Below are 16,158 nucleotides of genomic sequence, written 5' to 3'. Positions count from 1 at the left end.
TCACAACAACAGGCCTCCCTCAGTAGGGACTGGGATCCTTTCCAGAGGTGCCTGTTATTTCAGTCCTTTTCTCCAAGGGCTTTTATGGCTATTTTTATTTTTTATTTTTAATGGTATTTGGGATTGAACCTAGGGCATCATGTATGCTAGGCAAGCAACTGCATTATTAATTAAGCTATAGGCCAGCCCTTTTTAAGGTTTTATTTTTGAGACAAGGTCTAAGTTGCTCAGGCTGACCTTGAGTACTCCAATCTAGGCTGGCCTTAAATCCATGTCTCCCTGAAGCTGGGATCACAGCCTGAACTGCCTGGCCCAGCTTGTTCTTATCCAGTGCAAGCTTACAGCAGGAGCTGGGGACGTCTCATTTGGCTTCCTTTGGAGTCTTTGCTGGGCTCAGGCTGTGGATGAACCGCGGGATGATCTAGCATTGCAGGCCATGCTACTCTGAAGCTGAAGTCCTGGAGGACAGTCACATGCAGTGAGTCTTAGATGTCTGCTTTCCCGCAAGATGGCTGTGGTATCCACCAGACCTCCTCCTGGCTGGGGCCAAGAACCCAGTCTTCTGGCTCTACCATGACAGTAAGGGTTGCAGACAGCAGGTACTATTTTATTGGGTCTCAAAGCTTTAAATACAGAACAGGCTGGTGAGAGGGCAGATGCGGACACACTGGAATTTGAGAATGGATGTATCAGAAGTCACATAATCAACACTTGGACGGAGTCTGGGAAGAAGGGTGGTCTGGGGTCGAGGTGGGTGCCAGCTGGGAGCTGCCTCAGGTCTCACGATTATCCCCTCCACTAAGACAAAGTCATTCATGGTTCTTTCCTGATTTGAAGACAATTAAAAAACCCCCACAAACCCTCAAATAAAAATACAAAATCATCCGGAAAAGACTGTGGATGGCAGTACCACTGTGATGGTCTGCTCCAGCAAGCCTCAGGCTCCCCACCCCAGCTGCAATGCTACCCACCACACAGGAGGCTCCTGTGCACTGAAGCAAAGCTAGACCCAATCTATGCTCCCTCCACTAGGTCTGGAGTTGAGAACGGCCTCCTGGCAGAGGGGAAGGGTCTGGCATCCATGTGCTGGGGGCAGGCAGAGTTCTCCTTAGCGGCTGTAGCCAAACTCATCAGCATCGTCAGCCCGGAAGTCTCCATAGCGCCACAGGTTCAGCTGTGAGAGAGAGGAAGACAGAACAACATGGTTCTTCAGGGATCTGGGGTCCAAGGGAGCCACACCTCAGCACCTCCAGGAGCCCAGGCAAGAACTCACCCTGGCACTCTTGGCTGACTCCTGGGCATTCAGGTATTCTGTGATCTGCGGGACAAGAAGAGGGGACGTGGTCAAGATGGAGGTGTTCTCGAATGAGCAACTTGGAGCAACCAAGCATGCTGCTGCAGGGTACAGACACACTACTGTCTGCAACTGCTCAATCCGACACTGGCTAAGCCATCTGCCCAGGTCTCGTCCCTGCATGTCCACCTGGCTATTTATCCCAGCCCTCAAGTCTGTGATGAAACACCACCTTCTTCCTACCATGTCTGATGCCCCCGTTTAAAACTACGCAACCCACCCCGATCCTCTGGACTAGTCTTCTATATCTCCCTTTCCTCCACAGCTATCACCTTGCAGCATTTGATTTGATTAATTATGTTCATTTTCCTTGTCTCATGCTGGAATGTAAATTCCACAAAGTAGGGGTAAGGTTTGTCTGTTCTCATTATAGAGTGAACTCATAGAAAGTGTTTATCATCACGATGTTGGCTGAGGAATTTCTGGATATCAGAGCCGTTACGAGTAGCTTCATGTGAGGACATTAAGATAGCCAGTGCCTCTGACCCACAAACCACCAAACGCCATGTGGACTGTGGGCTGAAGGAGCTCTGTGATGGACTCTTTTGGAACGTGGCTATGGGTGGTCCTGGTAAAAGGACTTGGAGGTGCCGTGCTGGAGCAAAGAACTGGGAGGGAAACAGTTTTTGACCTCTGCATCCCCTAGGAAAGCTCCCAGTCTGTCAACTGGGGCACATACAGAGGGAGACTTTCTGCTTTAGATTGCAGCTGCATTCTCAGCCAACCCACAGCTAATTAATTTGTGCTTTAATTAGATTTTTTAAAAACCCCAACAAACCCAAATCCATTATCTTTCCCCAGCAGGACTGGAGGCTGGTGGATTCCCTGCTTCTGCACTGGCTCTGGGTACAGTTCCCCAGTCCCTCATCTGCGACACTGTTGGTACAGGGTATGCGCTAAGGGCCTGCTTCCAGGATGGGGAGCCCCTCTCCAAATCACATACCACTTTCTGGAACTGCTTCTCCTTGCGCACCTCCACCATGACCAGTCCCTCCTTCACCAGGCCCAGCCCCACATCGCCTTTGGAATCCGCGAACTGCAGAGTAACATGGGGGCAGCTGGCGCTCAGGTGCTCCACATTGAGCAGGCACTGAGTGTTTTGAATGTCCCGCACCACACTGTCCACAGCATCTGTGCGAGCGTCCTCCTGGACAGGGATATAGCCATGTTAGTGAGGGGGATGTACGAAGGCTAAACAAGAGCTGCCTGGGTCTCCAGGCCTGTCTGTCCCTGGACCTCCAGAAGGGTTCTGTGGCTCCTCCCTTCAGGTCTCTGTGAGTGATAAGCAGTTCTTGGATACGAAGGACCCCTTCCTCTACCCCAACCAATTGCACATAAGCCATTCTTACCACCAACTTTTGGACCTATAATTACCCACCTTATGCCTCCGAGGGAAGTGGCTTTTTCTGCCTAAAATTTGTCCAGTGATTGTTGCTCAGGCCTCTCTAAACGTCTGTGGTCTTGCTCCAGCATGTAGACCCTACCATATCGATGCTGTCTTCACTGTATTAGCATCCCGGGCTCTTGTCACTCATCTCCCCATCCTCACAGATGCGTTCCCAGCTCAATCTATGGCACTTGCCCACATCTTCTGTGATGTTTTCCCTTTGGCACATTTTGGGAAAAGGTGCTTCCCACCTTTCCATCTGCATCCAGTGCCCTGTCCTTGGAGGTAGCACCTAGGCGTGCTGCTCATGCACCTTTGCTCTGCGTACCAGGCACCCCCTCAAAGATGAAGCCTCAGTCTACTTACTGGAGCTCTCTGGGGGAGGGGGGAGGGAGCAGATGCTGCTGAGTGGTTCTCTCTTCCTGGGAATTGGGGCCACTACAATTCTGAGTGCAGACCCTACTATCCTCCCTTCCCCCTCCTCTGGGCTCCTTGCCTCACCTTGCCTGTACCCCCAAGTCTCCCCCCCCCCCCCCCCCAGCCTGGACATAGCTTTCACATTACTCTGTACCATCCTAAAGCTCCCACGGTTCTAATGTCTAAATCCACAACTCTAGGTGTGATCTTTCTTCCATACTGGACCCTGGGGTTCCTTCAAGTTCCTCAAACTGTTCCTCCTTTCCCTTGACCAGCAGCAACACATCCCTGTGTCAGGAATTCAGTGGCACATTAGCTTCCTCCGCCTTGTCCCCACCTCTCTGATATTACCATGTGTTTCTGAGACTTCCCAGGCAGTCCTGGTGTGGCTGCCCTCATCTCTAGCCTAGATCATCAGGCCCATTTCCAACCATTCCTTCCAGTCTACCCCCACTTACAAAGCTATTGGAAACATATCTGACCATGCCATATCTTGGTTAAAAATGCTGTTGCTTCTCTACCTATACAGAGAATAACCTCTTGCCAGGACACACAAGGCCACAGTATCCAGGCCCTTCTCTCTTGCTGTGCGGATGGAGTTTTTATACCAGTGCATGTAACTCACCAGGCCCACCCACTGCTTAAGAACAAACTGAACTGCTATCATGAAACACATTTCCACCTTCTCTTCTCAGGCTGAGAGGGGCCTGCAGCAATGGCTGTGTCAGTCTCTCGGTCCCCCTGAGAAGAGGACGAGCCTGTACTCACATCTTGGGGCACCTGGATGAAGGCGAAGGCATACTCTGTGGCTTGTGCTGGCAACACACGAGTGCTGAAGGCAGGTGGCAGGGTACCCAAGCGGGTAGATGGCAGGATCTCTCTCTATAGAGGAAGCACCAGGACAATATCATCACACACCCAGTGATGTCACTTGCTTTGGGGATAACCCTCTGTACCAGGCTGCCGGGAACTTATTTTGGGCCTCTCCCACTTGTTTGGCTCAGTTCCATTTTGCTAGTCTCCTAGGCTTTTCTAGTTGGTAAACCAGCTGCTGGTGGGCAGCTATTACTCCATGCCTCCTCACTCTGGGCCTGGTACTGGCATACCCAGAGGCTCCCTGCAGTTAAGATAATCATGGAGATACTGGGCTTACCTCATCATCCCCCCTTCCTTTCAGTACCCTTCTCTCTGCCACATGGGCTCCCTGTCTAGTACTCCCTAGGGGAGGGTGCTCACATCAGGAAGGGTCCTGACAGTGCTGGGCATGCCTCTGGTTCTCGCCCAGGTACCTGGAGCCACTCCAGTTACCGCTTTACTGTGTGCTTCCAGGTAACCAGTATGGTTCCAGACCTGGACTTTCTGCTAGCAGATCCTCATAGCTTATCTTTGAGGGCTGAAAGGACAGGAGATGGGCACTGCCACACCTCAAAAGCGTCAAATTCCTTAGTATCTATTAGTGTTTGAAGGCCTCTGGCCACATCTACCTGCACTTCCTAGTAGTTCAGGGGGCCTGGCCTGTTTTACGAAGAGCAGAGGTACCCAATGTGTATGTCCCATCATTATGCAGGACTTTTGAGAGATGGGATGGACTTGACTAAGGGATCTACCAAAAACCTGATAGTTTCTGCCTTGCCTGTCTTCCACCCTGGTCCCCAGCACTCACATTGCCGTAGTCAATGTAGAAGACATGCACTTTGGCAGGGGACTCCACTTTTTCTACCCGAGCGCGGTACCTGCAATGACATCACGGTCAGAGTTTGCAGAATAGTAGTGCCAGGAACCTGATCCCCGGGACATAGCACTTCCTGCCCAGGGGCTCTGGGGTCAAAGAGGTCAGTTTTCAGGGTACGGAGGCCCAGGCTCAGGGAGCTCTGGACAGCATCTATAGGAGTCAGAGCGGGGCTGGGAGCAAGGAGGGAGAAAGGAGCATGTGGAGCAGATTAATGTGTCCTTGGGGCATAAAGCAACAAGAGTAATGACTAGATTGATGCCTGCTGTTTAAGCCCAGCACACTAAACAGCAGCTGTAATTAGCAGGCAGATCTGTCTGGGAGGCTGCAGCAGGGAACACATCCAAGTCACTTCGTCACCCAGGGAAGGCCATGGGCTCTACCCTTGGTAGATCATACATGAGTGACCTTCTTCCGGCCTGGAAGTGCTGCTGCTTGTATCTGAGACAGCAGAGGTGCAGGGTTGGCTGGTAGGTCCGGGCTCACTGTGAACAAATCTCTTTGAGGAGTGAGGGCTGGGTTGGAGGGTATCAATCACCATTCTTACTATCCTGGTGTCCCCAGGAAAGGGGGAGTGGTACCGCTTTATCCTACAATCTCTGGAGGCTGGCCAGATGACAGTACCCCTTCTCCCTGACTGAAGGTGGATGGATGCCCTGGAGATCTGGTAGAGGCTGTCACCAACGACCCAAGAGAAAGAGATGCTGTACAAATGCTTGCCACCTAATAGCAGCTTTGCAGGTCTGGGCCCTAGGCTGCTTCTCCCTGCTGCTTAATCCCAGTTGCCCTGTTGGTCCATGTGGCTTACCATTCTCCATCTACAAATTTGGCAATGCAGAACTCTCCCCGGCGGGGGGCGTAGGAACCCTCGACAGGAGGGTGATTGGAGATGTCATTGCGCATGTTCTCCATCAGCTTTTCCAGCTGGGTGCCTGTGAGAAAAAGGGCAGTGAAACTTGATTCCTGGGTGAACCCAGGGACTGAGTATGGTGTGAGGTTCCAGAGGGCACCAAGCACTGGTTACCTCAGCCAGTACAGGGCAGCCCTCCTTTGTGGCTCCCAGTCAAGCAGCTTCATGCCAGTCACATTCAAATGTGAACTGGTGACTTGCTTATATCTCGGGCCTTGCATGCACACACCTTTCTAATATACTGGCCACGGCGCAGGAGCCCTGGGGAATGTACCTGGGCCTTCTAAACTCTTTTTCCAGTACTGGGGATGGAATTCAGGGCCTGTGCATCCTAGAAGTGTACCAATGAGGTGCATTTCTTGTGGCTAGGTCTTGACTGAGGAAGTAGGTAGGAAAATGGATACTAAGCAAGGGTGAGCAGCTTCAAGAATAATAGCTGTTAGCCTACACCCCATGTCTTATAAGAGACAGCTGGATTTCATGATTAGCAGGAGCCAATCTGCCCAATGTCTCTTGTAGGCAAAAGGATGGATTCCTTATAACCACAGACAGGAAAGGACCTCAGAACCAGAGCCTTGAAAGATGAGGGGGAATTGAGTAGGGATAGAGGTTCCACCTATTCAAACAGGCACCCTGGCCCTTGTTACTCTGTAAAATTCATGCTGAACAGCACTTCCAGTGCTGCCAGGTTGGGGTCCCCTTTCTACCTCTTCTCAGCGGGGTGCAGCACCCCACTTTCCTGCCCAGTATTCCTGGCAGAGGGTCAGCAGTCCTTGCTGCTTACTTATAGCTCCTTGACCAGTTTTGGCACTACCCGAGGTCTCCTTTCCCTTCTCTGGCTCCTTCCTGCAGTGCCTTCCCTACCCTGCTTTGCCAGGCATCAGTCCCCTGGGGCCTGTCCTTTTATGGCCCTGCTGGCCCAGATTCTAGTTCACCCTCACAGCCTCTTTGCTTTCTTCCACCTCTAGGTGAGGACAGAGCTGGCATTCTTCTTTCCCTTCAGGGCTGAGCTACACTGTAACAGGTGCAGAACACATGTTTATTGTGGTTAAACTTGCCACCATCAGCCTTTTAAGTTCCCTGTCTGTGTTTATGTTTCTGCCATTACACTGTGAGCTCCTTCAGGGCACAGACCAGAGCTCACTTGTTTGTTTACTTGCGCAGAGGCCTGGTAGGATTCCCAGTGCATGCACGGTGCTTACTAATCCAACCATACTGAAATGATCTCTGCATATGCACACATGTCCTCTTCTTAGGCTAACGTGCACCCACAGTCCTGGCATTCATTCAAGTGAGTGGTAAGGCCTCTGGGCTCCTCCAGAGTGTTCCTTGCTCACAGACACCCATGCTCCAGGGACTGGGAAGCGGCCTTCACATTGACAGGTGCTCCTGAACTGCTCTACTTGTAGTTTATTGGATTTCTGGGTCCCAAGGCAACAGAAAGAATCAGGCTCCTGCCTCCTGGAAGTCCTTATAAAGGGTCTGACTGGTCACCTGCAGCTCATGTTTTTGTCAGCCCCTTTGTGAAGATGAGCTTTAGCAGGAAGGGGACAGGGTGAGAGGATGTGCCTTGAGGGGCCCAAACGGTTCAAAGAGGGAGGCTACAGATCCTGGGATTTGTTCATGTATTTAATGGAGCCAGCAGCATTATCTCTGGTACTTATTACGATAAGCCAGTGACAATATTCTAGGAATATGGGCTTTTTCTAGTTCTTTTTCTTTCCTATTTCTGCCTTGGACACCGTTCTCTCCAAGCATCCCGGCTTCCTACAGCGGCAGAGACAGCTGAGGAGTCGTACAGAAGCTTGTACTGTAAGCTGGGCCTCTGAACACAGTGGGGGCAGGAAAGGTGGTCCTTCCTAGTGGAGCTCTCAGGTCAGTCTTGTCCCCGGGCACGGCCAGACCAGGATGAGGAGCAGGGAAGGTTTCCTTGGTGAAATGATACCACCACCAAAGCAGCAGCTGGGAAACGTCATTTAGAGGGGAAGTGGCTGAGACGGGCTGTTGGTAACTTGGAGTAGCTCTGGGAGTAAGTGAGGCAAAAACCTTATCCTGCCATCCTGGGGCTGCCCAGGTCTGCATACCCCACTGCCAGGATTTTGCTCCTTGGACCCAAAGGAGGCCCTGAGAGCTTACCCCAGCAGCACGAAGAGGAGGGAGGTTAGGGGGAGTAAGAGAGGTGGATGTGGCTGCTACCCCATGCCCTCCAAAAATCTGAGGTCTCTGGATGGGGACCCTGGCCATCTGAGGCAGACTGAGGATAGGAGAGAGGAGAAGGAATTTCACAAAGACTGCAAGGGAATAGCTTCCCCTAGAGCTGGCTTGTTATCACGGAAACTGGCCACCACACTTCTATACTAACCTCTGTAGAAGCCCCCACAGAGAGAGAAAGAGAGGGACAGGCTCCTACCCCTCTAGTTTGCCCTAATAAGCAGGGATCCCTGACTACATCAGACAATCTACTCCATGATTCCTGACATACTCAGGCAACAAATTCTCATGCCCAGCCCTGCCAGGGGTGTCTGGGAGTAAAAGCATTACCTAAGAGTCTCAGAGAGCCACCCAGATGAATCTGTAATGTCACCTGTCCTCAGAGGACCTGCTTGGCCTGCCACATCCCCAGGTCCACTCCATGGCTCACTTGTGAGTTTCTGAGGTGCCCCTTAGGCCCAGAGAGATGGAGACAGGAGCAGCAGCAGTTGTACATTCCAGGGAGAGAGTCTGAACTCTTGGGCTCACACGCTGGGATCAGCACGTTAGGCTTCAGCACACAGTCACTCACCAGTCTCCACGTCTTGCACATAGAAGTGCAGGTCGTCCGTGATCTCAGTCACAAACACGGGCTTGTAGCTGGCAGAGCGCTCCTTCTCTTCCAGCGCAGGCTGCACCTCCTCTACAGGCTGCTCCTCGTAGTGGGCCCAGACCTGCGGGGTGAGGACATCAGCGAGGACATCAGCTAGGTAGGGGCTTTGGGTAAATGGGGTCATTCTCTAATCCCAGCACTCAGGGAGGCAGAGGCAGGCGCATCTCTGTGAGCTCCGGGCCAGCCTGATCTACAGAGTGAGTTCCAGGTCAGCCAGGGTTACACAGAGAAACCCTGTCTCGGAAAACAAAAACAAAAACAAAAACAAAGCTCTAGGATCGCACCCCATAATCTAAAGAGCTAGGGGGAGAATCAATCCAAAACCAAACCAAGTTTCAGACGATCCCATGCATGGTAGTAGAGCGTGAGGATCCCGCCAATGAGCTGCCTCGGCTTCGGGCTGCCTGCTCAGTTCCTCTGGTTTCAGATCTCCACCTCCCTTCCCGTAGTACTCCGCAAGGTCACTCCTGTGGCTACCCCCCTTCCTCAGGCACTCCAAGCTGCAGAGGGGAGAGGGGGACTTGTCTCTGTGCAGAACTGTATCTCCTCTGCTCTGAGCCGCTCACCTCTAGCAGGTTGCTCTGACCTCAGCTTAGAGGCTCGGCCACCCCTCTCCACCCTTCCCTCTCTTCCTTCCTTCTCCAAGTCCTGTGCCAGAGCTGCAGCAGCTCAGAAGCTGATTCGACGTGACAGCGCGTCAAGTCCAATCCTGCGGCCAGGAGATTAGCCAAGTAGTGAGGCCTGTCAGAGCAGGGGCGGGAGGTGGCTCTCCAGCTGAGCAGCAGGAAGCGGCTGGGGAGTCAGGGGATAGGACCACATGTGGCACCATGAAGGCATACAGAGAGGAAACAGGAACGGTTTAGTATTAGCCGGAAACCTGCATGCTCACTAGTGCCTGCACCTAAACATTCTCCAAGGATCAATTCATTTGAGCCTCACAACCTTTTGAATGAATATAATACTATTCCAATTTTGTAAATGGGGAAACTGAGGTACACAGGTTTGCAGTCAGGAGTAGGTCCCTGGTGCTGGCCGGGTGTCCTGGAGGCAGCAGGCAGCATAGGGCTATGGGAAAAACTTAGAAGGCAGGGGTTGTTACCCTTTACCTTGTGTTTGACTTGAACAAGTCATCTCCTGGTCTACTTCCTTTAATCAGAACATTAACATATAGTCACCGATATTCTCAGCTAATGGGCAGATTCTTGGGTGGCCTCTGGAAGGAGCTGAAGGGCAGGTAGACTGCAGTTATGGAACCTCCTTGGGTTATCCCCAAGCTTGCGCTTCGGCCTTTCATGTGGCATCAGTGTGTGTTTTTCTATCCAAAGAAGAAGCAAGCAATGTGAGCTTTCTGAGTTTAGGGGATGCTAATGGGAGTGGTTAGGATCCATCTAGGCCTACGTTTACTACCTGTTACACAGAGAAGAGCTTTCCACGGTAGCACTCACGGGGCTGCACAGCCCCTGCCCTGGTTTGCCGGGAGAAGCAGGCAGTGAAATGTTAATGCGCAGCTCTGTCTCCGCTAAGGGTTCACAGGCCTGTGTACCTCTAGCCAGTCAAATTCCCTAGGAGAAGACTTTGGGGGATCGTCACAGGCTTTCAAATAAGGCTTTGGGCTCTTTTGCTAGGCTTCTCTGGCTGCAAGGTATCCACTCAGCCAGTCATTCTTATCACCTGGGCTCCCAGACCCTCTAGAGCCCTTGGAACTCCACAGATCAATAGGACTCACAATGTCTCTAAGACAAGCCTGTCACCACTACCTTGAACAGGCTGGAGCCACCGCCAGCCACCTGGCTGACCCAGCAGTCTTCCCCTTACTGCCAGCACCCTGCTTCTCACCGTCCATCTCTCAGCACCCCACGCTTCAGTTGTCTGCAGCAGCCCTTTCTTTCCCCCCTCTCCTGCTTGGCCTACTGTTTTCTAGCCTTTCCTAATGGAAAGCTTGGTGAAGAGACAAGATCTCCGTGCTGGCTGACAGAGTGAATTCTGGGTCTGGGAGCCATGCAGAGACCAACCCTACCCCACCCCGCTTCCTGGCTGCGGCTGTTGGGGAGGGTGCTCCTCAGCTGTGTTGATGAATCTGGAGCAGACTGACAGGGTGAGAGCAGAAACTGCTAATGAGTCCTCAAGTGAAAGAGCCTCGGGCGACAGCACTGGGTTCCCTCCCTGGGGAGAAGGGGTGGAGCTTTGTTCATCACAGGCTCAGGTGGGCAGCAAGCTGAGGTTGCCAATAATGCAAACCAATGCCCGACAGATGCTCCCTGCCACAGGTTTGGTGGCTCCAGGTCGGCTGGAGGACAAGGGAGGCTGTCTTCAGGGCTGAGAAGACAGTGAAAGCAAGATGCCTACCTATGGAATGGCAGGTGCCAGAGGCTACGAGGAGTCATCCCGGAGTGGAAGAGGTAACTAGCTAGCTGCTCCTCAGGAAAAAAAGTGTGATTCTAAGAAAGGATTCACCTCTTTGGATTTGGCTCCTTGGACAGTGAAGCCCTGAAAGTTCCTTGTTTTCCTCAGGGGAAAGGGGGCAACACAGCTATTCCTTGGGACTTGGCGGCCAGTGGTCCTATGTGAGTTGGTTAATGCCAAGTCTTTTTTGGCGTGATGGAGTCTGTCTGCTGGGATGGGTGTGGTCCTCACCCTTAGAACAGGTCCCCTTAAAGAGTGCTATCTCAGGAGGAAAGCCCCTATAGTCTCTTGAGCTCACAACTCGGCTGTGCTCTTGGCTGGGAGAATCTTTGTGGATATTCCTCTTCCTGGACCCATGAGAAGGTGACTAGGAAAATCAAAGACCTTTTCTAGAAGGATCAGTAACTGTGTACACAGACACAGTTAGGGTTTCACTCCCAGGCTCTTGACAGAGGGAGGAGCTGGGAAAAGACCCCTATGGCCAAGATGTTTTCCAGGGAAATGCGAGTCTGGTCTCGGCAGCAGGGCCCAGACACAAGGAGCCTGGTAGAGTCAGTTTCCCCTGATCAGGAACCATTTCTGGGTGTATTAATGCTCTGATGGCGGTAGGTTTACGGCCAGGCTGAAGACACGTCTATTTTCTTCTTTGGTCTGTCTTGGGGCAAAGCACTGCTGTGCGGCTTCACAGCTCTGGCTGCAGACCTAGCCTCTTCCCTTCTCTGCACCTGCTCCAGGCTGTTCTGCAAAGCAAGTGTCTGGTCTTCTCAGGTTCCTTCTCCATCTGGGGCTTTTTAGGACCCCCTGTTGCTGCAGCTACCATTAGGGAAGGAGCCTATTATGCTGGGCACAGGAATAGGCTGGAATGGGTCAAGACTGGGGCTGTCTCTTCCTGGTTTGTGCACCTCTGGTCCTTTCTCTTCTTTGTGTTTCTTCCCAGGGAACCCCAGACCCTCTTCCTGCCAGGAGAGAAAAAATTGTACAGGGAATTCACAGGCTGGAGTCTCTCCGATCTAAATCCTATTTAATATCCCTGCTCACTAGGTTCCAAGGGTGTGACTGGCATGGAGCCAGGGTGGCAGAGGCCTTCAAATGTACAGCAGGGAGGCCAAGCTCAATAAAAACTAATCAATGGTTAATCCAGCCACGTTCAAGACCCTGCTGGGATGAAAGAGGGAGAGTGGAAAAGGGACAGAAGAAGAGAGGAAGAGAGAGAATGTGTGTGTGGGTATCTACCACCTGTGACTCCCTCCTTGTTCCTACCCAGAACACCCAAGGGCTGAGGAAAGGGAGGGCCTTATGGGACACAGGGAGGAGTTAAACCCAGCAGGGAGGCAGCTGAGTTCTCCAGCCAGACTGAGCTTCTGATCCTAGTCTGTATTGAACAGTCTTAAAGAGGCAGCTCCTAGGCTTCAGCATCTTCGGGTTCCTCCAGAGACACAGTCACTAATGCATGCATGCACAGCCACATTGTCCAAATGGTTCTACATGCACCTGATCTCACAGTCTCTCAGCATTCCCTTTCCTGGTTTAGCCTGTATGTATAAATATTCGCACATTGTAAAAGAAACACAATCCTTTACTCCTCAATAACAGAAGCAGTCCTCAGGAGGTCACAAGTGGGAAATGTTGGGGCTTTTTTAGGGTCACCCGAGATACCCAGGTCCCTTGGCTCCAAACTCCTCCATCAGCTGCTAACTCTTGAGACTCACTAACAGGTTCCACAGACAAAGCTCCTCCCTAGAAGCAGCCCCACTAGGAGGTGGAAAGCCAGGCTGGTTCCTCAAGATCCTAAGTGGACTGGGATTTGCTGGGGAGGGACCCATGGGGAAGGTGGCCCAGGATAGAGAATTGTGTGCTGCATTTTAATTGGATTGGAATGAAAATGTGCAGCTCATGTAAGTAATTAATCACTGGTAATTACTCCTTAACATCATCAAGTGGCACCAACAGAATGACAACTTGGGTTTTTTCAGACAAGTCTACTGTGCAGTAAATAAGGATGCCTCGTGCTGCACCTGGCAAAGAATCTACCAGCGCCCCAGGCCAGATGCCACTCCCTGACCTTACCTAAGTCCCTCTTGGGCCTCTTCTGTGAGTGGACAGACCTGAGGAGACAGCTTCTAGGCTGCTAGTGAGTTTTCATGTGCTGAGGATTGTGCCCTAGGCATAGATACTACCTTTAGTTTATAGTCTTGGTCCTCACTGCTGCCAGTCTGGCCCTCTATGCATCTATTCTGGGACAGTTGAACCTTGAAACAGGAGATCCACTGTGCCTCCAGTCCCTGCCTCAGACAGATGACACAGGGATGGAGTCTTAAATCCAGCTGTCATAACGAGTGTCGCCCTCCTTCCCTGTGTAAGTCAAGGCTGTCTGTTTCCCCCACCACTCTCAGGAGATGGGGTTTCAAGTGGGCAGGAATTGCAGCAAGGAAAAAGGGAACTTCTTCTGATGCCCCGAAGCTCCTCGAGACTGCCAACAGTCTCTTGTGCCTACCCTGGGTTTCTGGGTCACTCCCCTGTGGAGTCTGACCACCTGTGCTCTCCTGCCACCAAAGTGGGCAACACCCGTCCCAATTCCCAAAGGATGACTAAGGACAGAGATTCCTAGGTCCAGTAATGAAAGAGGAAGGAGGTCCTGAGCCAAGAGGTAGCTGCTTTGGCCTGAGGAAGAATACAGTGTGTTAGGGGCATAAAGCCCCCTAACTCCTACTGGCAGGTGTCTTGGCTTTGGGAAGTGGATTTCAAGCCAGATGGCTGCCCTATGGGGAAGGAAACATTTATTCTTGGAACAATTTATGGTTTAGCATAGTTGTCCCACGAAACCCTCTTCAAGCACAGAGGAGCCCTGACAGATTGGTGGCTGGCTGATTTATCCCATTATTAGGTAGGCTATAAGTCAATGGAGACAGGCTAGTCCGGGAGGGTGTCAGCCCAGCTCCCACTCCGAAGCCACAGAGTTCCTTAATAGTCAATTTGCTTCCAAAAGCTGCTTTGGACCCACCCTGTCTCTTCAGTGTCTGCAGAGAGATAGGCTGTAAATCTGCTGTTCTAAGGGCTTCCATGCATCTCACTGGGCTGCTTCCCTGCAGGGCAGTAAGAAGGGAATTCAGAGGTGGGATGCCCAGACCTTGGTGGGTTCTGACAGAGAAGGACAGGCTGACCCCAGGTTCTTCACCAGTAGTGTCCTGGTCATTTCTTCTACTGCTCCAGGGTCATCTATAGTATCCTGCTGTAGGTCTGGGACACTACTGGGAATCTTACAGACTGACAGTCTCTGCCCACTGCGGGTCCTTAGAAGGCTATGGCCTAAGTTGGTACCTTATCCTTGGCTCTGTGGTGTGTGGAAAGGAGGAGGTAAGAAAAAGCACATGCCACGGAATGATTAGCACACTACTGTACTTGGTACCTTCTCTTTCCTCTGCTTGGCGGCTTCCTCAGCAGACAAGAGGGGCTTGTAGTAGGCGCTGCGCTCGGCAGTGAAGTGAACCTTGGAAAGCGCTTGTTCCACCAGCAAGACGGAGAGGTTCGCCCCATCTATGTGGAGCCAGCCAATGAAGTTGCCAGCCTTATCCATGCTCTCGACCTCCACCTCCACCTGGGGACAAAAGACAGCTGTGTGTCAGCTTGTGGGTGCAGGTGTGCAGGTGCAGGTGTGCAGGTATGCACAGGTGCAGGTGCGCAGGTTGAGAGTGATACCAAGGCTCTCAAGCCTCAGTAACTCCTAATTCATTCTACGCAGCAGAAGCAGCTAGAACCAAAGAATTCTTGGGAGAATGTATGTTGACACGGGTGCAGCGATGTTAAGGACCCCAATTCCTTAGTCCCACGGGAAGTAGTAGAACCCTCCCCACACGAGTCTCAGGGATGACAGCACCTTCCTTGGGTGTGGGTATGAATGCTGACAGTGTGCAGCAAATCTCCACGTAGCTTTTCCACCCATCAGGTTTTTAGCCTGAAGACGGCTCCTACTGAGTTAGCTAAACCTGCCTCCTTGTTCAGCTGTATGTATATGTCTGTATATATATTAACCCAACATCCCTATTCAACAGTAAATAACTATACACACTGTGCTTCGGTGTCTCCATCAGGGAGCTCAGGCCACCCGATCCCAGCTTTTCTGTTGTGTGTTTTGTCTTTTCTTCATGTCCTCGCCACCCCCACTTAGGTCAATCCTGGCAGCTGTGTAGAGCATAGCACTCTAGATTCACCATTCGGCTTTCTTTTCCCCCTTCCTTTTGGTATGGAGCTCCTGGGGTGCAGCTGACTCACCTTGGTTAAAGGAGGCCCTTTGCTTAGTGTGTAGGAGCGAGGGGGAAAACAGACTGAATATGGTGCACCCTACCCTTCCTCAACCACCACAGGTTTTGTGGGGAAGAAAGGCAGGCTCAGGAGCAAGCCAATCCCTGGGGAAAGGGAGACTGAATTCTTCCAGGAAGAACCGAAAGGATTAATGTTTAATGGAGGTAATTAAACAGGCTTCCAGAAAGCAAGTGGGGGGAGGTGGAAAGAGGACAGGTAAGGCAGAGGCTGTGGGTGGAGCTGCATTAGCACACAGGACAGTTTGGGGGAGCAGGGCAACTCCAGAGGTCATCCTTCATAAGGGCAAGTGGATAGGTTACCATAAGCCCAGAAATGCAGCAGAGTTTGAGGGTCTTAGGCCCTTTTCATGAATGGTTCTATCCACAGGACCCCAGAGCTGGCGCAGACTCTGTTCCTCCAAGTTGGTAGCTCAGTTTTGTGTCCTTTGGGGAGGATGACCTGACCCAACCTCAGAAAAGCAATGGACTACAATAAATTCCTTCCTTCTCTCTCAATCCCTGTTTTTCCTCTGCTAAAGGGGACTATAAAAAGCCTTTGCTACTAAATGTAAAACTTGTATTAATTTAAATGGCTTCAAGCTCGATTAAGCAATAAAATGAATGTCTAAATACCTGGGAATTCTCAGAGCCTGAGCTGGTGTCAGTGGCAGAGGGCTAAAAGGAATGAGAGGGTAGCTGGGAAGTGTCCGGTGACATTACTCTACAAAAGTAGAGAGAGGTGGCTGGGTTTGGAGGGGCAGAGACAAAATGACAGAGATACAGGTAAAAGGGGAGGG

General features: G+C 51.6%; 1 protein-coding gene across 1 annotated transcript in view; it reads right to left on the bottom strand.

Annotated features, from left to right (window-relative positions):
* Positions 1-586: 586 nt before the first annotated feature.
* Snd1 (staphylococcal nuclease and tudor domain containing 1) overlaps positions 587-16,158 on the bottom strand; it is a 401,581-nt gene continuing 386,009 nt past the window's right edge. The window contains exons 17-24 of the mRNA XM_038320023.2: positions 14,470-14,658; positions 8,580-8,721; positions 5,696-5,819; positions 4,822-4,891; positions 3,927-4,040; positions 2,298-2,501; positions 1,274-1,318; positions 587-1,174 (exon numbers count right to left, since the gene is read on the bottom strand). Coding sequence (XP_038175951.1) covers positions 1,109-1,174; positions 1,274-1,318; positions 2,298-2,501; positions 3,927-4,040; positions 4,822-4,891; positions 5,696-5,819; positions 8,580-8,721; positions 14,470-14,658 — 954 coding nt within the window. The 3' untranslated portion in view covers positions 587-1,108. The remainder of the gene's footprint in view (positions 1,175-1,273; positions 1,319-2,297; positions 2,502-3,926; positions 4,041-4,821; positions 4,892-5,695; positions 5,820-8,579; positions 8,722-14,469; positions 14,659-16,158) is intronic.

Source organism: Arvicola amphibius, chromosome 2 (genome assembly GCF_903992535.2).
Source record: "Arvicola amphibius chromosome 2, mArvAmp1.2, whole genome shotgun sequence".
Classification (NCBI taxonomy): Eukaryota; Metazoa; Chordata; class Mammalia; order Rodentia; family Cricetidae; genus Arvicola; species Arvicola amphibius.
The sequence above is the reverse complement of the archived record's forward strand: the minus strand, read 5'-3'. Positions and strand labels throughout refer to the sequence as shown.